The sequence below is a fragment of the Macrobrachium nipponense genome, chromosome 21, assembly GCF_015104395.2.
Source record: "Macrobrachium nipponense isolate FS-2020 chromosome 21, ASM1510439v2, whole genome shotgun sequence".
Lineage (NCBI taxonomy): Eukaryota > Metazoa > Arthropoda > Malacostraca > Decapoda > Palaemonidae > Macrobrachium > Macrobrachium nipponense.
This window is the reverse complement of record NC_087212.1, coordinates 40046174-40073833: the sequence shown is the minus strand read 5'-3', so window position 1 is coordinate 40073833 and position 27660 is coordinate 40046174. Positions and strand designations below refer to the sequence as shown.

Genomic DNA, 27660 nt, shown 5'->3' with positions numbered 1-27660 from the left:
AAAAGGGAAAGTATTTATTAGCTTTTTAAGTGAGCTGGAGCCGTTTTCGAACAGCTTTATTCACTAGAGTCCTTTGTTATCATACAATACCATGCCGTGCATCTATCGAAATAATGTTAATTGAATACCCTTTGAAATGATGTACGTGCTTATTTATTTGAAAGAAGGGATATCACAATGGAACCTTTTGTTCTACGACATAAAACAGTGCAATTACTCTTGTTTTATCTATTTTGAACACCGCACTTTAATGGAACTTAATGTGTATCTCTGTGATATATATATATGTAAAAAAAAGGCTCGCCTTTTTATCTATTTGATGAGATGACTTACAGACATTTCAATATTCCCCACTTGTCTATGTGTTAACATACCAACGCTATGCTCCGGGAATTATGGGTAGGAGTGTTGGGCCAAGTATTCTTATACTGTAGCAGAACCTGCCTAATATTTCTGGCGATGGAAATCGTGACTTTACACACACACACACACACACACACACACACACATACATATATATATATATATATATATATATATATATATATATATGTATATATATATATATATATATATATATATATATATATATATATATATATATATGTGTGTGTGTGTGTGTGTGTGTATATCTATATATATATATATATATATATATATATATATATATTATATAGATATATATATATTAATATTATATATATTGTGTGTGTGTGTGTGCATATATATATATATATATATATATATATATATATATATATATATATGTATATATACATATATAAAAGTTTAGTTTAATCCTATAATGGTAATGAGTGACAGCGTTTTCATTTCATTGGGCATGAAATCCTCTCTCTTGAAAAGTAAGAAGTTTGTAGGTGTTGAAAAGCATTAATGCGTTCTAAAGCAAGTGAAGGAAAGATCGAAATACACCCTTTTTTATGCAACGTTTCTCTAGTTTTATCGCAATGTTAGGGTTGGCATTCTTTTAAGTATTTTACAAACGAGATGAATTTTACTATTTGTCTATTGTATATAAACTTGTGTGCTCTTCGTCTTTTAGGTCTTCCGCGGTGGTCTTGTCTTATAATAACAACAAGGAATAATGGGTGTCATTTGTTGTGGAAGGGTAAGGAGCTAAGATGAAATGTAACGCAGACTGAATATATGCCATTATAAGGCTACTTCCTCTTGTCACCATTCACAGGGTTAGGTCACTCTACCTTGCCAAACGGATTTCAACTGCGATTTGTTAAACTCGTAGTCTTCGTGAATGAAATTCCCCACCTCTCCACCTTTGGTTTAGTCATAGATGTATTTATTTATTTATTCCTTTTTGAACACAATTTTTCAGCAGGATCGTCGTCCGCTCTCTACGCGGAGAGACTATGGAACTTAGCTGCTTAGCTTGGAAAAAATTAAATATCGTCTTGGTTCTTTCTCGTATGCACAAATCAGATATGTAAACATCTATTAAGCATTCTGATAGGAGATACAGTGAACTCTTCCTCGCTATAATTTTTGCAGGCGCACGCGCAAATTCAGGTCTAAATGACATCCATTCATATATCATAACAAATTGACATGACAATGAATAACATACGACTTGGTTTTATATCTCAATTTTTTATTCAGGATATGACAGAATCAAATCCACATTATACCTGTCCATTTCTATTACAAGTTTCAAGGTTATAAGTAAATATGGCGGAAGTAAGATATGTCAATTTTTTTCAAGTTTTTTCTTCTTTTTAAAGCCACAGCATACAAGACTTACACATGGGTTCTTGATGTCTCTTGAAAATCCTCCGTTTTGCGAGACCAGTACTGTGCCCTTGACTGTGAGACATTTGTTGGTTGAGTGTCCCAGATTCGGGAATTTGAGACATAGGTTCCTGTCTTGGGGTCGTGACAGAGTAGGTAATTTTACCCTAGCTACAATTCTTGGAAAGGATTGTAATATAGAGCAGTTATATAAATTTATGGGGGAGGCAGGCCTCCTCAACCAAATTTAAATTATACATAGATTGTCTATGTAAGAACTTTTATATATGAACAAAATTTTTATATACATATATTTAGATATATTATATGAAATTTATTTAAAATTTATTTTTTTCTATTTAATTTATTTCGGTGTCAATTACCCAGATGTAGTGACGCCAGATTTGATAGACACAATCAATCAATCAATCTATGCCCAGATTAAATGTATTCGACCCTTCTTGTACATTATCGTTACCATCTTTTTACAATAAATCGTTTGATGTTTTACAAGAGGATAAACATTGAAACTCCAGTACCCATAATGATTGTGTATTTACAGAAAACTCAATGCACATTGATAACGAATCTTTTTGTATATATATATAGCCACCACCAGTTGCTATATTCTCTCTTTCAAATTGGCATTGCTTATAGCGTAAACAAATATTATCTCAGGAACAGCTACATTCTATCTGAAGGCAGCTACGCTTGGCACTACAGCAGGTGTGAATCTTTCCAGATATCTTCGTCCATTGTCACTAGATGTCACCACTAAACGCACGTCAAAATAAAACATTTGAATCGTTAGTTGCGTGATGTTTTCGAAATACATTTTTTTTTCTTTTTTTCTGATATCTGGAGACGCACTACCAGTCAGGGTAAGGGGGACTACGGCGAATATTAATATAATAATATAATTTTACAATACAGTTATTGAAGTTTTCGTACCCCATGTTGACTTTTATGAATGGATCATAAAGGTTACATGGGCAGTTAGATTATGCAATGCAGCTTCTATATGGATGGCTTCAACGATACAGATAGTTCTGAAATAAAATCTGGCAGACTGCTCTCTCTCTCTCTCTCTCTCTCTCTCTCTCTCTCTCTCTCTCTCTCTCATATGCTGTATATATTGTTGCACGTTTGTATGTGTGAGTGCAAGTTAATGCTTTCGTCTAGTAATATATCAGTATCCATAGACGTTAACCCGTGAGGTATTCTCTCTCTCTCTCTCTCTCTCTCTCTCTCTCTCTCTCTCTCTCTCTCTCTCTCTGATACGACCTCATCTTGCAGTCCTATCTGCCCTCAGACAACATGATCTAACGAAATCGTTACAGAACGGAACACACGTTAGTATAGTATTATTTGATATTCAAAAAACCACAGTCACATAATGAAAACAACTTAGATATACTACACTAAAGCTCAATAAATTCACAGTATACATGTATACTGCGGTTCACAATGATTCATACATTTTCCTAAGGTGCCCTTAGCTTATAAGAAAGATTGTAATATTTACAGAAAAGGGGTTCTTTCCTCTTGACAGAAAGATTCGTTCATAATCCAAGTGAAAGTAAAGGAAATCGTATGAAGAATCAATCATTGGATTTTTGTTCTTCTTGGCGGGAATCTTTATTTTGTTTGGCGGGAGTGATTAAGAGTAGAATTGTTTCTACTCCTCTTCAGCTTCCACAATGCATTTGTGGATGATGAGTGATCTGGGTGAAGGCCAAGAACTCAGAAAGCTGGGGTGGGGGTGAGGGGAGCCTGTGAATAGTGAAGGATAATGATTACCAGGTAGAAGTATTGGTAGTAGGAGTAGAAGTAGGCACTGGAAGGTTATCACAGTCAATTGTAGGGAGATGAATTAAGCGACGGCAATCTCCTCACCGCTTGTTCTTCCCCTTTCCTGTTAATTTCTTCCAGAATCCTACTTTCTTCTCTTCTTTGGGCGGTTCTCTGACTTCCCTCACGTCCGGCTTGCTCTTGGCTTTGACCGGTGCCGGCTCTCTGGAGGGCGACCCGTGACCCGAGTCGTCGTCTTTGATGTTGTCGCAAGAGCCTTTGTTTTTGTTGTTGTTGAAGCCGAGGAATCCTCCCTTGCGGTCCTTCTTGTCCTTCTCGTTGGCCGATTCGTCCTTGAGCATGTCCAGGAAATTATGCTCCGATTTCGACAGCCTGCTCTTGGAAAAGGTCAGGTTTCGGATGTCGATGTTGTTCTTCTTCTCCGGAGCCATCCTGGCGGGGTCCTGCTGGAACTCCCCTGGGTCCTCGACGAAGGCCTGCTGGAGGTCCCTCATCATCTTCTTGCGGATTGTCTTCTTCATGGATAGATGGCGCTCGATGTGTCGCATGTCCTTCTCGTACTCCGTTTTGCGACTCGCGTGTCCATTGGGAGATTGCTCTTTGCCCTTCTGTTCTTTGTTGTTGTTGATGATGTTCTCCTTGTCGGCGTCCTCCTTCCCGGCGGTCTCTTTGTTCGAGCTCTTCTTCTTCTTTTTCCTCTTGGAGGCGCTGCCGTTGCCTTGGTCGTCCTCGTTCAGGTAGTCGAAGTACTTGGTGATGTTGCTCTCGTCGTCGCTCGAGTCGACTGACACCGCCGAGTCGCTCCCGGGGTTCTTCTGGCCCATCTCGGCGTCTTTCATCTGGACGGCGATCTGACGAGAGAGGGAGAGAGGTTAGTGGCCCAGTTTTCATAGGATAAAGCAAATTCTAAGTGAATTGACGTCATTAAACTAAAGGGAGAGAGAAACTTCGATTCCAACAGCTGTGCACAAAGACTGATTAAGGGAAATTTGTCGGAAAATTACAACTCTCTCATTTCATGTATTTTATGCATTAAGTAAGAAAATTTATATGATTTCATTTTAAAATGATTTGCAGAAATTATATGACACTGTAAGATAGTATCAGTAATTTATATGAAGTAAATCAGTTTAAAGAATATAATTATGTTTTAATGAGCTAAAATTAGCAGGGCAGCATGATTTCGTAAAGTATAAGTATATATATATATATATATATATAGTATGACATAATTTATGACCATATTAAAACATACCGTTTTCCTTTCGCACTAGCACTCATACAGAGGGTAGTAGGGGTAGTTAAAGAAATATTAAATATTGTGTTAAGATAATCATTAAACTACCAAAAAAATTCATGTCATCTTTTAGTCTTCTGTCTCTGTTTCAGTGACGTTTATCCACAAACCGAAGTCGAACATTGGGGAAAAAAAATCATCCCGTTAATTTAACCATTTCATCCGATTATCAAATCTTATTAGAAATATTATCATCATTACGCGGCAACGCAGATCTTATCGCAAAATAAACACGTTGCGTTATCTGATGACGGATGAGTAACATTATGATAGCACTTTTCAAATGCCATTTAATAATCTAATCGTCTGTACGTCCTTACAACTGTGTGTTTATGCGACGTCTCGACGACTGGGGGGACTTGACATTCTGAAATGTCAAATGCTGCCTCTCCCGACGCTGCATTTCATTCGTGGGTTTAGCCGAGTTTCCATTCGCTCGCTCTGGCCTCTTTAATGAGTGACTCATTCATAAGGAAATGTCAGATGAAATGAAGTAAGTCAAAGTAATTCTCCAGTTAATCAGCGACAGATTTGGCTGTTATAATGTGCGCCTTGACTTACATTTTTGTCTGTTTATTTAATGATTTCTTAATTCATTTTGTTCTTCTCTAATAACTGATCTATATCTTTATCTCCTATTTTCTTCTGTTACTTCTTAAAGTGAATACCATGTTCTTTTGAAGATTAAATTTCAAGTAAATGGCCTCTTTGGGCTTGTTCCATATGACCAGGGTACATCCTCTGAATAATACTGATAATGAATAGTGCTTTGGGTTAAGACTTTTACCTTTAAGTACCGCATAGAAGTCAAACAAAAGGGTTGATAAGGAGCAATCATTTTCTCGGCTCGGATATATAGCCAGCTCTCAATTTTGTATCACGTAAGAGAGTTTGATTCATTCTAATCCCTTTATAGCCAATGCTGTGATTTCTCTCGAATACTTGTAAATTCAGATTTTCATATAAAAAATCCTCCTCTTGATATGAAAAGACTGACAGGCCTACTTTTTGTGTACTGAACAATTTGCCTTTGCAATGGAAGTTCACATGACCCGACCCTGCAGTATATATTTCCTGTAGGGGATGCGGCGCACTGTGGGCATTATTCAAGTTCTTTTCATCGTCCCTTCGACCCCTAGCTGCAACCACTTTGATTCTTTTTACTGTACCTTCGTTCATATTGTCTTTCTTCCATCTTACTTTCCGCCCACTCCACCCACTCTTAACAATTGTTTCCTAGTGTAACTGCGATATTTTCCTCCTGTTGCAGCTTTCAGACCTTTGTACTGTCAATTTCCGTTTCAGAACGGAATGACCTTATAGGTCCCAGTGCTTGGGTATTAACACCCTGTATGTATCCATCTACTCCGAGGTACTATAATAGTACTAAACATAGCGGAAGCTCCTTATGACGCCGTATTTAATACCAGCCCCTCGTGGATCAAAGTATTATATACACCCATTTCTATGTTGTGTGGTCGACAAATGATATTAATAAGCGATATCTTTGTGCGGCCGTCTACTTTACTTAGCATGGGTTTCACTTGGACTTTAACAAAACTGATACATACCGGGTCGCTACCCATTTCTTAAATGGATATACTATTTCGATATTCGGGCCTATAAATTCTACTCCTGGACAATTTATCAAGAGACATGTCATCGATTTTAATGATATATCACATGGGTTGAAGCTGTTGATAGTAAAAAGTAATATTTATTATTCGAAATACAAATCATCATTAATAACTCCAGTGTGCATTTAACTGTGGTAGGCGGCTTGTTTACACTTTTTAAACAGCCCGAAGTTGACCCCAGCGACCCCAGTCGGCCAGTCTCCTACAAGGTAATAGCCAGGTACCGCAGTCACTGTTTAGAAGTGGTTGCGTTAATGGGGTAGTGTACATCGTCTTACGGGTTGCCCAGGTGTAAGAACCCGTGCTGGCATATAGCCTACGTAATCTAAATCCTCATCCTTATCTTTTTTATATACTGATACGTTATTGTTCTTGTTAATATTTCTTGTTTATTTGAGAAGTGTAGGAAATATCGTTTATACTATCCTAAGTTAGTTTTTATGGAACCACTGCTGATCGAAAGGGTAGAAATTATAGTTTGTTGCTATAAGTTACCAAAAAGTTTAATACACCTTAGATTAAACGTCCCTTAACTTAACCTTACCTAAGGCTTTGAACTCCGGTTGGCCGGGGTGCAAATTCCTGAGATGTATGCTAATATTGTACCAGGCCTTTTTTTTTTGTTTTTTTTTTGTTTTTGTCATGCCCCTAGGTTAGGTTAGGTTAGGTCAAGTTGAGTTAGGTTTAGTGTACACTTGATTCGCTCTTGTAATTTAAGTGATGGAAACATTATGAGATTATTTTCAAGAAAATTCCATAGGTAGTAGTTTTGAAGATGGAACGTCCCGCTTTTCTTAGGGAAAGGTCTTGAACTTTGTTACATCTCCGGAAAATGCGTCGGGGTGGGGAGTTGCCTACCGCCCGCCTCCCTCCCCATTCATCTTCCCCGTTTCGTAAAGGTTTTCGATATTTCTGGCCATTTCTGAGATAGTTTATAATCCTCGGTATGCAGTCTATCCCAGTTTTTTGCATTTGAACGGAGTGGTTGCTGAAATGGCCTTAGTCATTGGAAATCCAGATGTCATAAACAAATCGGTCAGTTTTGTTCAGAATTTCAGAATTCACGCCATAAACGGCAGAAAACAGGAAGTTTATGTTTGACGAGTGTTCATTGCAATCTTTAATAGGATTCAGTTATATTTAATTTATACAATTTGCTGAACATTTGTGCAATATTTTTTCATTATGCAATAACCTCTTTTGTATAGGTTTTATGTTTGTCTTATATGATTAAGTGGAAAGATGGAAGAAAAAGCGTAAGAACAAGTTCCAAATCCGTATTTCCTTTTGGTCCAATACTCGCTGATGAAAATATCTGGCGGCAAATTGTCCGTTGAAGTGGAATTCATAATTGACTTTTCCTGACAACAAGTTGAGGTTTTGTATTTGAAGATAGTAGTTAATTTCATCTGTAAGCTTCAATCTGTGTGCTGAAAAAGCTATCATTTATTACAATACACTCAATTATGCATTTCATGGCTAACGCAACATATAACCTTTCTGCGTAAGGAATAATTTGTCACTGTCCTTTTTAAAAGTGAGGGATGTCTGTTATTATTATTTAATCGTCCCTTTTTTGGCAAAACAATGAATTCTTTTAAATTGTTTGAGTTCTCTGCATCGACTGTACCTACTTTTATCATTGACCTCCTGTTTCAGCTAATTATCTCCCTCACCTTACATCCTGGATGGTGAGCGAGACGGGCTTGTTACTTTACTGAAATAAGGAATCCGAGATAAATTCACCGTCGATGCAGATAACTAAAACAAATAAAAAAAACAAAATGGATATTCGATACCTTGCCAAAAAAGGAACGAAATGTGTTGAAGCTCCAATCGCTATCAAAGGCAAGGTGCATTTCATTGCCAGTATTATACAGATTTACCAATATCGAAATCCACAGCCCCTCCTAACTATTGTTGGAAACGTTTTCATCAGGGTCAGGTGTTCTCACCGTTAATGACGGGGTCGAGAACCTAGATGTTGTGACGCCAGTTTTAGTAGCCATAAGTCCCTCAATCAATCGCCGTTAATGACATGAAAGACCCCCTTCCAAATTATCGAAAGTCAAACGCTTTAATATTCATATGGAGGTATTCGTATCATCGAAGTTTAGTCAAGTTTAATCGTTTAAGGGAAGTTTTGCATTACCAACAGATGTCCCCTATGATTTAATAAAAAAAAAGTTTATGTTCATGTCTATATAACAGAGGTACTCGTCGTTAATGTATTTATTATTTTGCAAATTTACCTGTTTTTCCAATAACTGATCACCTCTTTCTGTTTTTCCCATTACCTTCTGTTACTTCTTTGGAAGCTTCAATTTTAAGTCAATGCCCACTTTGGTGGGGTGGTTCCATATGAATAGGGTTCTTCATCTTCTGAAAATGAATAATAACTATTATTATTAAAAATAAAACAGTAAATCTCCTTCATCATTACCTTGTCAATATCTGTTGCATGAACACGCCTCCTCGCCCTTGGAGAACAAGAGAACACGTCGAGAACGTGTGGAATGTTGCGTTCCATCTTGTGATTGTTTTTTCTTCTCGAGAACTGAAGTTATTCCTTCCTTGGACCCTGCTGATCCTCTTCCCTGCTGGTTGCTGTATCTTCCTGCTTGGGTCTTCTCAGGCTGGGTGCATCTCCCTGGAAAATTAATATATACGTTGTAGGATACATAATTGATATGTAATGTTATATTAAAGTCAGAATGCTAGGTTTCCTTCACGCTGAAGTAATGAAGAAATGTATTATTTGACGGGCTTACCAGTTTTGTTACTGATATCTTAACTAACACTACTGCCTTAATTATTATTATTATTATTATTATTATTATTAAACAAGTATAGTAGATGGATGGTTTATTGCCACCGGGCTTCTATAAATTTATCATATGTAATTCATCCACTATTGTTATAATAATAATAATAATAATAATAATAATAATAATAATAATAATAATAATAATAATAATAATAATAATTTATTATTATTATTATTATTTTATTTTATTATTATTATTATTATTATTATTATTATTATTATTATTATTATTTGTTCAAAAGAATGGCAGCATCCGTAGAACTGATTTTATACAATGTGTTCTCAATACCTCTCAAATATTCTATGGTGAGAACTGAGAAAACATTGAACAAAATTTGCTTAATAGAGGGTCTGCTCTTTTATTATTATTATTATTTTTCTTATTATTATTATTATTAATTATTATTATTATTATTAATTATTATGATTATTATTATTATTATTATTATTATTTAATTATTATTATTTCTATTAATTATTATTATTATTATTATTATAGAACTAGGAAAATTATTTGCAACAAAATCTGTACAAGTAATTGTCATCATCTTTAAACATAGAACTTTCTGAATTTAGAATCAACCCCGTTTTTCCATTTTCGAATCTTTCTCTTCATAATAATGCCTCCAACCCGAACTGGTTAAAGTCGCCCCTTCCGTCGACCTTCACCAAACAAATCCACCGGTTAATCTCCAGAAGATAATTGATCATTTGCATACATGTCTTTAAGTCATTCATATGACACCACAAAGGAGCAGTAATGAGATCCGGCATGTAAGGATGTACTTAGCGTGAAATCCTAGTATTGTTTTTCAGCTCAGTGCTCCAACATGAATTCCTCATCAGAACAAGGCACCAGGAAGTTTAAAACTGGTTCCCACAATACTTCGTGGCTTTAATGTATCAGCGTGACGACGATGTGTGTCGGTGTATGTACTCGTGTGTATTTAAGGTTCATGGTCCAGAGTATGAGTCACTATTGTAATAAATAAAAGAAAGAACCAAGAAGATTTAACCGATACTCAAAAATATTGTTCTGTGGTAGCGTATATACGCTCGTGTGATTCTCGTATGATGGAGCCAAAGATTTGAACGGGAATGGATAACTGATCTCATTTTTTATAGGCCTAAATTCTAAAGCTTACATTTTGCAGCAGGTCACGGATCCCCTTGATGAAAATATAAGACTATACTTAACTAGAACGACTTTGATGAAAATATAAGGCGACTTAACTAGAATGACTAAGAGAAATCAAATGTCTAAATGCTATGCATTCAGAAAGTTTGTCTGACACACTACTCAGTGAGAAGTGTAAATGTGTTTGTTACAAAATGCTGCAATATTTTAACATTATCAAACGGACTTGTATTTTTTCACCTCTAAGCCATGTATATAACCCCCGTACCTTTCCTTATCCCTCAAGTTTTTCTCATTTTTCATAACCTTTATCGAAAATTCCTGGCTGGTTTGATAACACTTTGAAAGACAAGGACATCAGTATTCGTAGCAAATATTTCCTTGCAGTTCCTCTCTGTTTTGGATAATTTACGAAATGTGTAATCCAAACAACAGCTCTGTCCTTGTTTCAATATAAAAAAAGAATTTCAAATACACTAAAAAAATGAATAAATAAATAAGTAAAACGTGATCTCCGCTGACAAAGACACTATCCCTTGATTCAGGTTGTCATGAAATCAAGCCTCATAACTTTGCCAATAATTTTACAAATACATAAATAAATAGATGATAAAAATCATAGACCGAAATGTACTTTTCAGACATTCATCCACATTCTAGTGGAGAGTTTTTTTTTTTTTATCGTACATTCATATACAACGTGCTCACAGATGGAAATATAATTTAATTTATTTTGTAATTATTTTAAAAGGCGTTACATTCACTTATCGCCATAAGAAATCCATCATTAATTAATTCCGCATATACCTAGCACACAGGTAAATGCATTTTGCACTGTTATACGAATTAACTTCACCATACCTAAAATTCATTCTTCATTCACTTTTTCGAATGAGGGTTCACTTTTTTTACATTTGCACATGAGCACCATAATTCATTCGACAATACTCTTAAAAAGCACCTATTGAATAATTCTACATTACATTCGCCAGCCGTTATTCCCCAGAATTCATTTTGCATTCCATTTTCAGTCTGTATGCCAAGATAATTCATTTTTGCATTTCACTCTGCACCCATGCATCCTCACAATTCACTTTGCAGCCAAAATTCCCATTTTTCATAATTTATACCTTTTTCACCCACGAACCCCAGATTTAATTTTGCACTCACCGATATAAATATTATAATTAATTTCACTCTACAGCGCTCCTCAATTGTCAAGATTAAATTTGCATTTACGTCAGTCCCTTAATTAACACACGATCCCGAATTCGCCACGGGCACCGTACTACCCAATAAGTCTGCACTCGGACCGAGGGAACAGACGACACTATCTGCTCATTGTACCGAGAGTGTCCGTCGACCGCTTCTATCAGCAGTTTCTTCCAAACAGCCCCGGTATTGGTGGGGTCCCCTCTTATCGTATGGGGTAATTGTAAGGGATTAGGGGCTCCCTGCACGATAAAGATGAACTACATCGTCTTTGCTTTGGTTGTTGATTTTGTGGGATACTATAGTTTCCGTTATTGTGAGGACCTATTTTGCAAATACCGTTTCTTGTGCTTACGTATTTATACGAACGTAATTCATACGTATATGAATACATAAATCATTATATGTGGTTGTGGGAGGTCTATGTGTGTGTGTGTGTGTGTGTGCGTATGTCGGGGCTTGGGTTAGAAGAAACCCGGGATGGCTTGGCTAATCAAAGCAAACCCCAGTCTTGAAAAAGTTTTTGTTGAAGGGCTTGACCCTTCAAATGATAACAATGAAATGCCGGTGATTGAGAATTCCACATTCTGGAAGTTGTGTGGTATGCAATCTTGTTCCAGTTGGCTAAAGTTTGGTCTCTGATGGTCATACTGCGTCTGTGAAACAATGCAGTATCCGGGAAATAATTAAGTCTGACGTTAATAGAACGAGCGATAGAATTAACGGGGTAGACAATCCAAACTCATGAGAGTAATACTCACAAATATATTTGCAGTGTGCGAATTATTAACAATTTTCTATCAATAAACTATGTATGTTAGTTTTATTTTACTTGTAGAATTTTCCTAGAGCTCTTGATGCGTCTGATGTGGCGTATTTTTGTTTGTTATTCTTACTTATAAAATGAGCCGTAAGTTTTGTGGAAATGGCCAAAAAGGGCCTGAAAAGAATTTCCGTAAAACCGTAGGTCTGTGAATGAAAAAAATCATCAATTATTAGTTAACTAACGAATAACTATAATTTATTTTTATTTAGCTTTTGCGCAGTTGGAACTATAGGCTATTAATAATGGAAAGTCCCCTGCGGAAAAAGTACTTACGAGAGACGGACGTGAAATAGACTCATGATCAGAGCTAACGTACTACAGACTAGCGTCTGTCTCTGTCTCTGTGGTCTGTGATTTAGCATTATGGCGATATGCTGCAGGACAAGAGTGCAACATCAAGTGCTTTTGATTATGTTTACAGAATCCTTTATCGCTCGCTTATTTAAACTTACGATAATGTCAAGTACTATTTGGCTCCAGCTCGAGATTGGGGAATTTGTCTTAAATGTCCTTAATTCCTGCTACTTTTATTTCAAGTTCAGAACGTGAATAATCATGGAATGCTATATCATTGAGTTAAGAATACTTATTATTAATAAATAATTATTATTATCATTATCATCGGCAGTAACATACAGTTATCCCATTTTACTCAAAACAGCGTTACCCAGATAAGGTCCATTATCCTCTCTAGATATCTGCCTCACCCGGGAGTTCCCACGGTGATCTTAATCATGTTTTCGTCCTCAAGGATAAGTAGTAGTTTTTTTTTTTTTTTTTTTTTTTTTTGTGTGCTTCGGGATGATTCATCGATGTATTGTTCTTGAAGCTCTTGGGACGTAACGCTTTTTCATCCTATAAATATCGCTGGTTTTTTTCTTATGTGGAGGTTTTGTCGATTACATTTGCAGCTACGGGATTCTGTTCCCGCTCTTCGTCTGGTCAAACTTCGAAATAGTTCATATCGATTCTGACCTTACAAATCGAGGGTGATTTGTAAGGTCAGAATCGATATGAACTTATAGCGTCTCTGTTGGCTGATTGGATAGCGTCACTGACCGTCCTGATTTCGTCCCCGTCCACTTGGACGGTGGTTCGATCCCATGGGGGACGAAATTATTATCAATTAAAAAATTCCCCTTCGGTACATATATGAAAATATATCATTTGGGAGGTAAAGTGAATTTAGATATTAAAGGACATTTGTAGCTTGAATTGATATATATATATATACTATATATATATATATATATATATATATATATATATATATATATATGGGGTAGTGAAAGTACATATACACATTTAAACTTAACGGTACATTAATATACGCAAATATACTTCACGAGAACCTTCATTTTGGAAATACATTTTTAACGTATTCAGTTAATAAACGCTCCCCCTAAATGATTTCTAATAATATATTCTCAGTTCCTCGTTCATAGTGCAAGAGATTAATGTGTTGGTAGTGTAATTATCGCTTTTCTTGAAGATATAATTACCCGGAAGTCATTGGTCTATGCTAAATCGTAAGTATGCAAATGCTCACTCGTAAATACACATTTATTAAGTATAATTTTTATTTTCTACTCATTTTTATTCACTCGCCTACCCCGTCTTCCATAAATATGTCTGAATGTCTGACGGGATTCTTTGTTTCATTCTTATATATAAATACAGGATTTGAAATAACATCGAATGATGTAATGGTCAAAGAATTGGAAGGATATATTAAAGCTGTCCCCAATTCCGGAAGAATTACTTAACTTTTCTCTCCGGTGTTTTTCCAGGATCCAGTCACGGATGTAGACCAAGGAAAGAAAATTTCTCTCACATGCCCTCAAGGTTTTCCCGGGATTTTCGTATTTATTTTTATTTATTGATCAACTCATTTGTTTATTGTTACTTCATAGGTTTATATGACCTTATAATCAGCACTATTTTCATTATTGCTCGAAATGCTAGCGCAGTTATAGTCCAATGTGGATGATGGTTATGACAAGCTTCGTAACTTCCCGTTTTCTCATGGGTTAAATTGTGTCCATGTGTCTTCGTATTCCTATTTTCCGGACTTGGAATAATGTCGGTTATTCCAGTGACCGAATTTTGGAAGCTGGAAGCGCAATAAAACCACGATGGAGACATGAAAGTTCAAAAGCACCGCCATATCGCTTCCGTAGTCCCCTGTCCCCACCGGTACCACCCCCACCAACGCTAGTGTCCATAAAAACTTACGTCCTCCCACACGCGTGTTAGGCACCCCCCCCTACCCCCACAAAAAAAACAAAAAACAAAAAAAAAAAAAAAACGTGCGTGCGCTGACTTACAGAATGGATTTCCCCCCTTTTACTGTCTGTAGTTCTACAATGATTTTATATATCATTGTTATTATTTCATCAATTGTCATTACTACTCTGTCTAATCATATAATCTCCGTTGTCACCATTATCATTTCCCGTATCCGTCATTGCCATTGCTTTCGTAATTATCTTTATCAATGACACGAGTGTCATTGTTGTCATAAAAAATGGTATTAATGATAAATATCGTACGGACGAAGACTTACAATTCCTAAATTACAGCAAGTTGTTAATATCGCGCCTTACAACTTTTCTTCATATTTGCCATAAGGGCAGCTGCTTTGGACGATTGCATTATTAATCTTCCTGCCTATTCTTGCGGTATTTGTTATCTGAGGGTATGATATTACAATCTTTAATAGGTATCACAGTTAGTAGTCCTCATAGTAGTAGTAGTGATAGTGTCTTTGAAATCATTCTTCCAAGATTTTTATCCGTGATGTACTGAACACGTGTTTTTCTACTTTCGCTCAGCTTAAACCGGCCCCCTAGGGGGGAATGAAGGGTCGGGATAGTGCCTCCAAGTTGCCGTCTACACCTCCCGCGATGCACTGTAGCATTACTTGAATGCTCTTTGCAGCGTCCCTTCTGCCCTAAGTTACATCCCCATTCATTCGTCTTACTGTACCTCCGTTCATATTCTCTTCCTTACATCTTACTTTCCACATTCTAACAATTGTTTCTTAGTGTAACTGCGAGGTGTTCCTCCTGTTACGCTTTTTAAGCCTTATTACTTACAATTTCCCTTTCAGCGCTGAATGACTCTTTAGGTCCCAGCACTAGGCGTTTGACCTAAATTTTATATTCAATTCCGCTAAACCTGCATTTTTAGTTTTCTGTAAAAGAAAACTATTGAGATGGCTATTTGTCTGTTTTCTGTCTGCCCTCACATCTTAAAAACTACTGAGGCTAGAGGGCTGCAAATTGGATTGTTGATTATCCACCCTCCACTCATCAAACATACCAAATTGCAGCCATCTAACCTCAGTAGTTTTGTCTGGCAGCGATATACTGGTGGGACAGGCCACCACCGGGCCGTATTTAGTTTCATGGGCCGCGGCTCATACAGCATTATACCGAGACCACCGAAAGATAGATCTATTTTTGGTGGCCTTGATTATACACTGTACAGAAAACTCGACTGCACCGAAGTTTCTTACTCGCTGTCTCTTGGGTAGGGTACTGTTACACCTCGGCAAGACATTTCTGTATCTAACATAAACGTGCATATTAAAATGAGATTCAGAAGGTAATCAAGTGCGCAAGTCTGTACGTTACTGTCGTCAATGATGACAAGTTCTTAAATCCACTCGGAAAAATAACGGAAAACTGTTACGACAGTAAGCGAAACGCGCGCGCGCGCGCACGCACGCACACACACACACACACACACACACACATATATATATATATATATATATATATATATATATATATAAATCCGTCTACTACAATATAATACTATACTATGCCACTCACCCGGTTGAAATCTGCTGTTAAATCATTGTACGTAGCTCATTCGCCCGTCAAAATATGTTCCGGCATAAATAAGGAGTGGTTTCATGAAGACGTATATATATATATATATATATATATATATATATATATATATATATATATATATAATATATATATATTATATGGCTTCATGAAATCAATTGTTATTTATATCGGAATTTTCTGTGACGATGACTAAGCTACTTGCATCGAATCAAACAGCAGATTCTAGCCTAGTTGTTGGCGTAGTAGTAGTAGTAGACTGGATTTGCCTATGAAACAGCTCTTCGCCGTAGCGAGAATGAGTACGAGTCCGTTGAACTGGCGAGCAACGATGGCATGCGAACGATGCTTTGGTAGCTAGAGCTCTCCAGCTAGAGAGACTGAACTTGCTCTGAGACTTTGCTTGGTAGTAGCAGGCACCGGGGACAGTCGACCTGCCGATGCCTTGCCCTCAGGGAACCTTGAGGTACAGTTAGGGTACGTTTCGTTCCATTTTTTATTTTTTCTTATTTTTTTCGTTGGGAATTCTTTTTCCAAGAGCCAAGCAAAGGGACCTTCGTAATACGATTTAGAAATATGTTTTATTTGTTTCACCTGGGGGCACTGGCAGAATGGTGAATTCATCTGATAAGTGGACTGAAATTGTTTTAATTTTGCGTTTTATGAGTATTCGAGTAAAGTCTGATCATATATACTTGTCACCTCAGTACCTTGTAAAATACAATAATAATACATCCCATTTGAAGTATTTGTTTATAATGTCTACAATGCATATTTCATTTTAAGATTTAGTAGATTCACAAAAATATGCTACAAACGCAAAATAATACAAGACTACACTGCATATGACGTTTGCTTGGTATTTGAGAGTAAGTTTCGAACTACTGTTAGCCTGGATGTGCAGTTTTATTTCAAAAAGTATATGGATCTTAAATATAAAATGAGATAATGTCCAAGTTTTATTTCCCTCGGAAATATTAAGAATGAGTATTCTCTCTCTCTCTCTCTCTCTCTCTCTCTCTCTCTCTCTCATGCCATAAGAGTTTTTGCCCTTCACCATACCCACAGTTTTTCCCCTGCACACTATCCTTTTCCGTCATCGTCCATACACACACACACACACACACACGCATACCTCCTGAAGGAGTCAAACAAGAAGGCAAAATAGGAGGAGGGGGAGGAGGATTACGAGCATCCTTAGCGAAGCCGAAGAAACACGCCCTCACCACCTCGAAGCGCCTTCCGAAGTGCCCGCCCCTCTTGCCCGAATAAGGCTATCAGTCGCCTCCGCCGAGCACCGTATAAGGTCACACGACGCCCCTCGTGCGATTAGTCAGCATCCCTCCACCGACCATTACCGGGGAGGAGGGGGGGGGGGGGCGGACAGCCAGGTCGGGTATGGGCTTTGCTAGGTTCCAGTTCCAAATGAAGGTGGAGGGGGAGGAATGGAGTGGGTGGGGTGCGGGATGGGTGTCGGTGTAAGTGAGGTGTGTAATGTCTTGAAGGGAGGTGGGTACTAGTTGATGGTGGTGGTAAGGGGTGGGGGGTGTGTTTGGAAATGAAATTCTCATTTGGAAATGATAACCTTATTTTATTTTGGGATCCGAAGAGGTACAACTTCCTTGAATTATATTTTTTGAAATACTTTTTTTTATTTTCATTCAATTATCTTCTTTGGTAATTAACCGCAGCACGAAGACTATGAATGTTAAAAACTCTTCATGAGAGTTAAAAATAAATTTTAAAAAATCTTTAAGCTTTAAAAGGACTGCTATCGTCATCAGAAAGTCAAGCAGGAACCCAATAGAGACAATCAGCCCGTAGAGAAAATTCAGGGGTGTTAATCATATTTTTTTTTAATTTACCAAGATTTACATTAGAAAAAGTCTTATTTTATACTTAACTGCAATATAATATATAATTTTACATAATTTTTGTCAAGACTTGTTTAAATCGAGGTAACTTTTTTTTCTTTTATTTTCTGGGAAATTTCTGACGTTCTCCTCGTTCGAGGTGTAAGATTTATTGTTCAATTGAAGGTTACTCCATGGTAATATATATATATATATATATATATATATATATATTATATATATATATATATATATACATATATATAATATTATATATATATATATATATATATATATATATATATATATATAGAACGTAGCCGTTAGGCCAGGAAGTCTTTGTGCTTTCTTAAACATACTGGTGATATTTTCATGGACATTCGATACCCAGTAAAAAAAAAAAAAAAAATAAACTGTCGACAAGATGGTTGAGTTTTGGGTGAACTCAACTTACAACATTATCCGAAATCTTGTCCCCTGGGCGGTGGTAAAATTACCCCATGCAGGAGGTTAGGACCAGGGAGGGAAGCAGTCAAGGCCAATTTACACATTGATTCAGATTCTCTCTCTCTCTCTCTCTCTCTCTCTCTCTCGTTCTCTCATCTCTCCTCTCTTCTCTCTCTCTCTCCTCCTCTCTCTCTCATGCATATCTGTACTCTGAGCATGTCCTTCAACACATACACACACATTATATATATATATATATTATATATATATATATATATATATAGAGATATATAATTATATATATATTATATATTATAGTATGTGTGTGTCAGAGAGGAGACATAAGGCTATGCATTTCACCAAAACTAACTGCTGACTCGTTTCTTCCAAATTTGCCTTCAATATTTGTTGTTATACAACAGAATGACCGTAAAAATCATCCTTTTGCTCAGATGTGTGTCTCTTGGTAGCCAAATTTTAACATTTGTGCCTATTTATTCTATATCTGTATTCTCTTCACTGTAAAGGGAGTAGATGCTGAAGGTGGAATTAAGTAGCCCTGTGTATTCTTGAATGTTTTTACTACTTGACCTCCATTCCTACTTCCTTTCTTCAGTTTTGCTGTCCAATCCCTCTAACTATTACTTCTTAGTGGGAGTTTCTCATCTTACATTATCTCATGTACTTTATTTTGCTGTCCAACAACTCCAGCTGCATCTTTTTCACTGTCTTAATTAAGCTCCGAATAACCTGGAAGTTCCCCCAGTGCTCGGCTTAGCATCCTGCATTTCATTATCAAAACAACTCTTGGTGGTCCTCTGATTCCATTTTTCATCGGTCTTGTTTCTCATCTTTGTTTCCTAAGCCATATCGGTATCGTTTCCTCTCGCCTGTCTTCTGCTGCCCAAGGGTGCCTCAGGTTCTCACCCCCCCTCCCCCCTTACTGCTCCTTTCCCCCTTCTTCCCCTCTCCAACTTCTATCCTCTCCCCCTCTCCACCTTCTACTCCTTCCCCCTACCCCTTCTGCTCCTATCCCTTCCGCCATCTACTCCTCTCCCCCTACCCCCATCCCCCACCTCCTTCCTCTCCCTTCCTCTCTATCTTCACTCCTCAAGTGACCTTTTCCTTCCAGTCAGGCAACTCCGATGCTGCTGACCTTCTTTGGATCGGGAGCTTGCGGGGGAGGGGGCGGTCTTACATCCTGGGCTGGGGTTGTGAATGAAAGGGTATAAGGCATAAATACCCCCTTAAAAGGAGGTTAATTCCGCGATGATTATTCCCTCAGAACAAGATTATTCGCTTTAGGGGATTAACCCCCTCCCCTACCTCTACCCACCGAAATTGGGGTTACCCCTTAATGGATTACAGCCTAAAGTGTGTATCCCTTTATACCGTTTTTTGTTTTTTTTTTTCTGTTAAAAGGGGGTTGGGGGTTCCGGCGACGGACTTGCAGATGGAGGAAACTGAGTAGGGGAGGAGGGGGTCGTTATACGGGTCCGTTTTTATAAGCCGTCTCTTTTAATCTTGTAAAGTCGTTCTCCTTGTAAGTGGTATACGTCATTTCCGGTGTTGATGTAAATACATATGAGTCAAACGTGTTTGAAACCCGTTAGAGTTCATCTCTGAATAAACCAGTTCTTTGAACGTGTTTTTCATGTCCCCCCCCCCCACCCCCCGTAAATTTTACTGTTTATGTAGTTTTTGTAGGATGTGTGTTTATGCTAGCAACAATGCTCCGCTTGCGAGTGATGTTAATGTCAAAGTTATTTGAAATATTTCTTAACTAGAAAAGTGAGTGTTTTGGTTCTTTTGTCTTTTCAAATGTCGCAACACTAAAAACAAAAGAATATATTGTGGGAATAGAAGGGCGAATTGACTGAAATGTACGTTTGTTTTTAGTCAAAAGAAATGGACACACGAAAATAAATCACGGTAAACCTGCCCAGAGTTAATGAGTTTTCGTGGAATTTATTTTGAGAGAAACCTTTTCAGACTCATAGGATGGCACTAGGGAACCACGATCGCCCATAGTCGTTATTTCCCCATAGGGATTTAATGCCGGCAGTGGACCTCACTTGGGGCACTGTAGGCATCACTAAGGGTGTTTGCTGCGTCGTTTCGATGCCCAGCTGCACCCACTTTTTTAGCCTTTTACTTTACCTCCATTTCCGTTCCTTTCTTCAAACTTACTGTCCAACCTCTCAGACTTTCACATTCAGTGCAAACGTCGGGGTTTCTCCAAGTTGCAACTTTAGACTGTTGTGTTTCATCTCCTTTATCTTATCTTCCGGACCTCTTTATCTTGCTGTCCAACCACTCCAACGCCCTCTTGTTACTGTTTCAAGCGATGAATGGCCTAAAGTGCCCCTGTGCTTGGCTCTATAACCCAAATTCCATTTCATGAAAAAAAAACAAAAAAAACAATGGCGATATTTGTTTGACAATCGCTCAATCTCAAATAAAATCCTCTCATTATTTGACCTGCAAGAAATATGACTAAAATTAGAATCTTCTTTGAGTAATAAAATATTCTTACTTTCTTTTTAAGGTAAGACGCTGATGGATGTGATAGTTGTAAGAGGGCATGTATGCATGAAAAGAAGAAAAATGCCGATTTTACTACTCAAGTATACGATCAAGCTGCTTCTGGTAAGGTAAGCATATGGGGAAAAGTGAAGCTTGATTATATAACCGAACAACAATTGGAAAAAAAGTTTCATATACATCCTTACAAGAAACGCATATATTACAACTTTCCAGACCTCTGATAACCACCAGATGTTTATTTTACAAAGAACGATACAAATGGCATAATGCAAGCGAATGAGGTACACCACGAATGACGTACCCGAAACTGGGTCGCGGAATTACGGGTTTTGCGAACGTCGCGTGCGCAAGAAACAGGTGTTTATGGAAGGTAAGTCTCTGCGCAGAGGGGAGGCCCCACCCCCTTTTTTCGTGTGTGTGGGGGGGGGGGGGCGCGGTGGGTGGGGGGAAAGGGAAGATATCTCTCGTTGTCTTAGGTTTAAGGTTAATCACTGTCTCTATGTATGCATGTATTGCTAAATGTCTTTGGCCTCGAAATGCGCTCTCACTGTTTTATATTTTTATTTTTTAGTTTTATTTTTCATTTTTTTTAATGTAAGATGGGTATCCTGTAGGATTTGGGAATCGAATTCACAAAAACGATTTGAAGGTCACCCTTGAGCGTGACTTCGTTAAAGAACATTTTGTACTGTGATATTTTTTTTTATTGCAGATAGTCAATAGTCTTGCATATAATGTATCATGTTGTACAAAATCAAATTGTAGTATGTTTTATTCACTTAGTAGCATAAGAAAGAACTGTTGTATTTCTACTTTGTTTTTAAAGATATTTTCTTAAAATCTTATGTTTTGACCTCATGTAAATGCAATTCTTTCAGCAAAATAATTATCTGTATATTGTGCAATGACTAAATTGTAGTATACATTTTATTCTTCAGTTACCTGTTAGTATCGTTGAAATTGTTATGGGTCTTTTTTTTTTTATAACGTTTATTTAAAATTTATATGGTGACTCATCTAAATGTAAATCATTCAGTTAAATATCTATATTAGCATATTGAGCATAAAACTACATTGTAGTACATCCCATTTTGGAGCTTCGTGTTAACATAATTAAAACTGTTGTATATCTAATTTTTCTTATAATATTTATATAAAATCTGATGTGTTGACCTCATCTGAATGTCATTCATACTGTCAAGTAATTATTTCAAATTTCAACCTGTTATAAAGTAAAACATTGCTCATTATTTACTCCATAGTATACCACATGTTACTCCGTAGCAATTGTGTACCTCAACAGAAACCTGATAAAATATGTATCTTGTATAGCAGACATTCAAATCATTTTTTTATATATTGAAAAATATATATAAAAGTTCAATATCTTGTAATACTTAAGACTAATTATACAGTGCAATCACTTAAAAGGTAATTCCTATTCAACATATTGTAATTTCCCAATATAGTTATCTGTAAGTATTTAAATTTTGTAATACTACCTGAGTACCATATCAGCCCTGATGAACGACGTTTGTCGTAATCAATAGGGTGGAAAAGGTATGTATGATACCACAACCTGTAAGTATTTTAATTTTGTAATACTACCTGAGTACCATATCAGCCCTGATGAATGACGTTTGTCTAGTAATGAATAGGGGGGAAAAGGTATGTATGGTACCACAACCTGTAATTATTTTAATTTTGTAATACTACCTGAGTAACCATATCAGCCCTGATGAATTACGTTTGTCTAGTAATCAATGGGGTGGAAAAATTATGTATGGTACCACACCCTGTAAGTATTTAAATTTTGTAATACTACCTGAGTACCATATCAGCCCTGATGAGTGACGTTTGTCTAGTAATGAATAGGGTGGAAAAGGTATGTATAATACGACAGCCTATGCCATTCATTCAAGAGGGCTTTCCCCTACACGCATACCGCGTCCGGGTTGCCTGTTGTGCTGTGCTTTTAAGCTTTTTTTGCACAATAAATTGTTTTCTTCTTTATTGCGCTCACTTCCTTCGTAACTTATGGGGAGTATGTTTTGTTACCTTACTTTTTTCGTCTTTTTTTCTAAAAATAAATGAGAGAGAAAAGTAAGGTTAGGTTGGATTAGATTAAAAGAGAGAGAGAGAGAGAGAGAGAGAGAGAGAGAGAGAGAGAGAGAGAGAGAGAGAGAGAGGTTGGATTTGGTTAGGTTAGATAGGTTAACTGAGAGAGAGAGAGAGAGAGCGAGAGAGAGAGAATCGTTTACACACTCTAAAGCATTATCATTCTTGCTTACCCAGCCAATTTAGAAAATCATGTTCAATAGTTCTGCTCACAGATCATCAAGATAATTGTCAATGCTTCTTTTCACATATTTACAAATTAATCTATTTGTACAAAATAATAGACTTTACTGTTTTTCATTTGCTGCTGCCGATAACTTGAGCAAATTCGCTTCCTAACACCGTTACAAATAAATGAAACAATTTCATCTCGGGGGGCCAAAGATCGCCGTCGATCTGAACGCTCGTGACAACTGCTTCTGCCAATCACGACCTTGGCAGTTTTCATCTCTCTCGTGACGTCAGTGGAGTCTCGAACGCGAGAGATCTCGAGACTTATCTCTCATGGCCGGGTCGTTTCCTATGTTCTCCGTTTAATTTCTCTTTAAATGCGTTTGAATATATGTTTTTAAGTGTCGAATAAATCAGCTCAAACTAAATCTCATTTATACGACCCTTAAAGATTTTTTTCGACCTCCAATGCTCAAACTATCTGGGTCATATTTGAAGTTATAATGATTGCTTGTATATTGATAAGGTAGTATTGAACCCACTAGTATGGTTGGTTGGGAATGAATAGGCGATTATTATTATTAATAATAGTAATAGTAGTAGTATTCATAAGAATCTGATAATAGCATGAGTCAATAAATTTACATTGTTAATTTCTTCACTATTATTATTATTATATTTTATTATTATTATTATTATTATTATTATTATTTATTATTATATTATTATTATTATATTTATTATGATTATTATTATTATTATTATTATTATTAATTATTATTATTATTATTATTATTATTATTATAAAATTTATTATTATTATTATTTAAAGCATTAATTTTGAAGGTGATACTAATTACAAATATAATTTAGTAACGTGTTTGAAACAATAAAGTTTTAAGGTATTTTAAACCTATGAGAGAGAGAGAGAGAGAGAGAGAGAGAGAGAGAGAGAGAGAGAGAGAGAGAGAGAGAGAGAGAGAATGGCCATTGTTAAAACAATAACCTTACTGTAGAGTTACACTCTCTGTTATATTGAAGTTACCGTATGACATCATAATTGCGATAAGCATTCATTTAGAAACAGTAGTTATGCTGCTGATATTAATGAAAGGTTAAGACGAAGTTAGCCTTTGATAGTAAACCTATTAGCATTCTATCTAGATTTTAGTTATTAATATTAATCCTGTGATAATCTGTATAGGTTCATTATATATTCATCCTTTTTAGTATAAAATCCTAAAGTAGTTTTGAATAAATTTTTGTGGACATTTTTTCACAAGCACTGATACGAGTTATGACTGTCATCCAAAAATTATATTGGACAATATTCGCTCATATTGTGATTTCATTATTCCCAAAAAGCCTAACACGACAAGAAACCTAATGGCCTTATCATATGCAGCTCTTGAGTGAAAAAAAGGAGAGAGAGAGAGAGAGAGAGAGAGAGAGAGAGAGAGAGAGAGAGAGAGAGAGAGAGAGAGAGAGAGAAAGAATTATTACGCAAGGCCTATCAGGCCAAGAAACTTAATGGCCTTATCGTATGCAGCTCTTGAGAAAAAAACATGAAGCAGGAGAGAGAGAGAGAGAGAGAGAGAGAGAGAGAGAGAGAGAGAGAGAAGTGAAAAAACTGGATATTGATGCTGTCGGTTTTTTGTTGATAAATAGTTTTTATTCCATTTTTTATTTAGTGGTTTTTATACGTACATGATTTGTAAAGATTTATTTAAATTATTATAAAGAACTCTTCACTGACTGACGGTGTCAATGTTGTTTACTTTTACTCAACTAAATTTAATTTCCATAGAATAAAATACCAAAAGTCAAGCCTGGTATTTTGATCAATGCTACAAATAAGCTTAGTATTTATTTCTCTATATAGAGAAATAAATGTGTGTTTGTGTGTGTGTGTGTGTGAGAGAGAGAGAGAGAGAAACTTACTAAGTAAGCACGCGTCAGTCGAAAGAAAGAGAAATTACTGAACGCCACAAGAAAGAGAAAGAGAGAGAGAGAGAGAGAGAGAGGAGAGAGAGAGAGAGAGAGAGACTTACTAAGCGCGCGTCAGTCGAAAAAAAGAATTTACTGATACTGAGAGAGAGAGAGAGAGAGAGAGAGACTTACTAAGCGCGCGTCAGTCGAAAAAAAGAATTTACTGATAACATGAGAGAGAGAGAGAGAGAGAGAGAGAGAGACTTACCAAGCGCAAGTCAGTCGAAAGAAAAAGAATTAACTGATAACATGTCATAGGAGAGAGAGAGAGAGAGAGAGAGAGAGAGAGAGAGAGAGGAGAGCAAGGCCACCAACATCCTTGTTGTTGCAAGGAGTCGTAAAAGGAAACACCCGTTGTTACTCTCCTTTCGTAGGACTCACGTTCACTTCAACATCGGTCTAAGCAAGGCACACAGTCATATACATATGCGTACGAATCATTGTGGAAAATGGACGGTTAATAGCTGATATTCAAGTTATTTTTATTCAATCTTTTTTTATTTCATTTTATTTTATTTTCCAAAGATTTAACTGATGAAATGTGACTCAGCTTTCGTATCCTTGATCTGATTTTGCTGTGAAGAATGGAAATTTACATTTTACAAGCCGTAAATTTATTGAAATAAATTTGAATTAGGGCAGCGTTATGTATCTATTTTTTTTTTCTGGATAAAAACTAGAAAGACCAAAAGTAAAGATTCAATCATGATTCTGGCAAGACAAAACGATCCACGAATTTGGTTAAATGAAACATGCACAAATAAACCATAAACTTTCTCGAGAGTAAAATGGTTCAAAAGTGGCCATTCATAAATAAAGGTTTGGTCATATTAGATAAAAGAATTACAAATTTACTCAAACGTATCAGCTGTCGTAAAAAATTTGATTCTCTCTACAACTCTCACATGAACATTTGCGTAGAGCATTGAAAGCCTTTTGCAGTGTATAAATGGCAGTTTCAGTCTTGTGAAAAGCCAAATGAAAGAGCCATTCGAATATCTGTTCCTTACCTGTCACGTACAGGTGACGACAATTGCTCGAAGACAATTCGCTTCACGACTGGCTGCTCAGATCTGCAATTCAATAGGAAAAAAAAAGGTTTAATAGGATTTTGTCTTTAATTCTCAGAATGTGGTACTTGAGAAGATTATGATATTTTATTATATCTTAATTTGCAGAGGATTAAATTGTGCACTGTCCTGGTGCTTGGAGAAAAATTTTTATTTTTATTTACAAAAACTTTTTGAGAGGAGCTTTTGTTGTGTTGGACAACGAATTTGATTTGAATCTGCACTGACTTAAATTTTGTAAGTAGCCTATGCTGGCACTGTCGTAGTGTCGGAGAATTCCTTTGATTTAAATTTACAAATACTGCACACGACAGAAATAATAATAATAAAAAATACTATTTTAAAATCATACATAAAAAAATGCGAAAAATTATGCTGCATAGATTGGATTTTACTGGACTTTTTTGTGATGTTTAGTCTGTTTAAAATAAGCATTATTTTATATGTGTATTTCCTTACTACATGCTGTAGACTCTCTGAGATAGAATTTGTGAGTAGCCAATATTGTGCACTATATATTTTTTGTCACTGTCTGAGTAAATAAGAACTTGGTTAGACTTGGTTGATGAAACAATTTTCCTTAATATCTTTCGGAGTTAAAGAAACAGAATGTCTCCATTAACATTTTAATCGCAGCTGGAGAGATCACTGATAGTTAGAGTGCGATTTCAGTTGATAAAATCAAAGGCATTTTCAAATTTCCCTTCTTGTGAGAAAGGATTTAAATACATTTCTTGCCCGAAAAGAATTCATCTATCATAAGTAAATGGAAAGCTTGAAAAAATGTCCTAACTATTTTCATTCCTTCTAGTTCTTATACGAATGATAATTAAGGTCATGATAGAAATTAAAAGGAAAAGAGACAGTTATGGATTTTGGACACCAGGAAAAGCACATCACAATAGCTGTTCATTCCCAATATATTCGTTCAGACGTAACGGAGAACGCCATTGTTGGGAAATGCTGCTTCACCTTTTTCAAAATCATTTGGTTCTATTTCACTTTCACGCCTTTTATTTCCTCATGGTTCTGTTTTTGTTCTTTTGCTGTAAAAGTTTCGGAAGCCTAAAGACACAATGACAAATTATATAT

The 27660-nt window shown here is 36.4% G+C and overlaps 1 protein-coding gene across 5 annotated transcripts in view; it reads right to left on the bottom strand.

The window, feature by feature from the left end:
- Positions 1-2300: 2300 nt before the first annotated feature.
- The window catches only part of LOC135197947 (uncharacterized), a 189025-nt gene continuing 163665 nt past the window's right edge, over positions 2301-27660 (bottom strand). For 2 of the 5 annotated variants that reach the window (XM_064225239.1, XM_064225238.1), the window contains 3 exons: positions 26509-26571; positions 8954-9160; positions 2301-4427 (listed from right to left, as the gene is read on the bottom strand). In XM_064225239.1, the coding sequence (XP_064081309.1) occupies positions 3657-4427; positions 8954-9040 (858 nt within the window). In that variant the 5' untranslated portion in view covers positions 9041-9160; positions 26509-26571 and the 3' untranslated portion in view covers positions 2301-3656. Of the gene's footprint in view, positions 4428-8953; positions 9161-11645; positions 11804-12786; positions 12896-26508; positions 26572-27660 lie in introns of those variants that run through there. The other 3 variants (XM_064225242.1, XM_064225240.1, XM_064225241.1) reach the window with 3 other exon arrangements.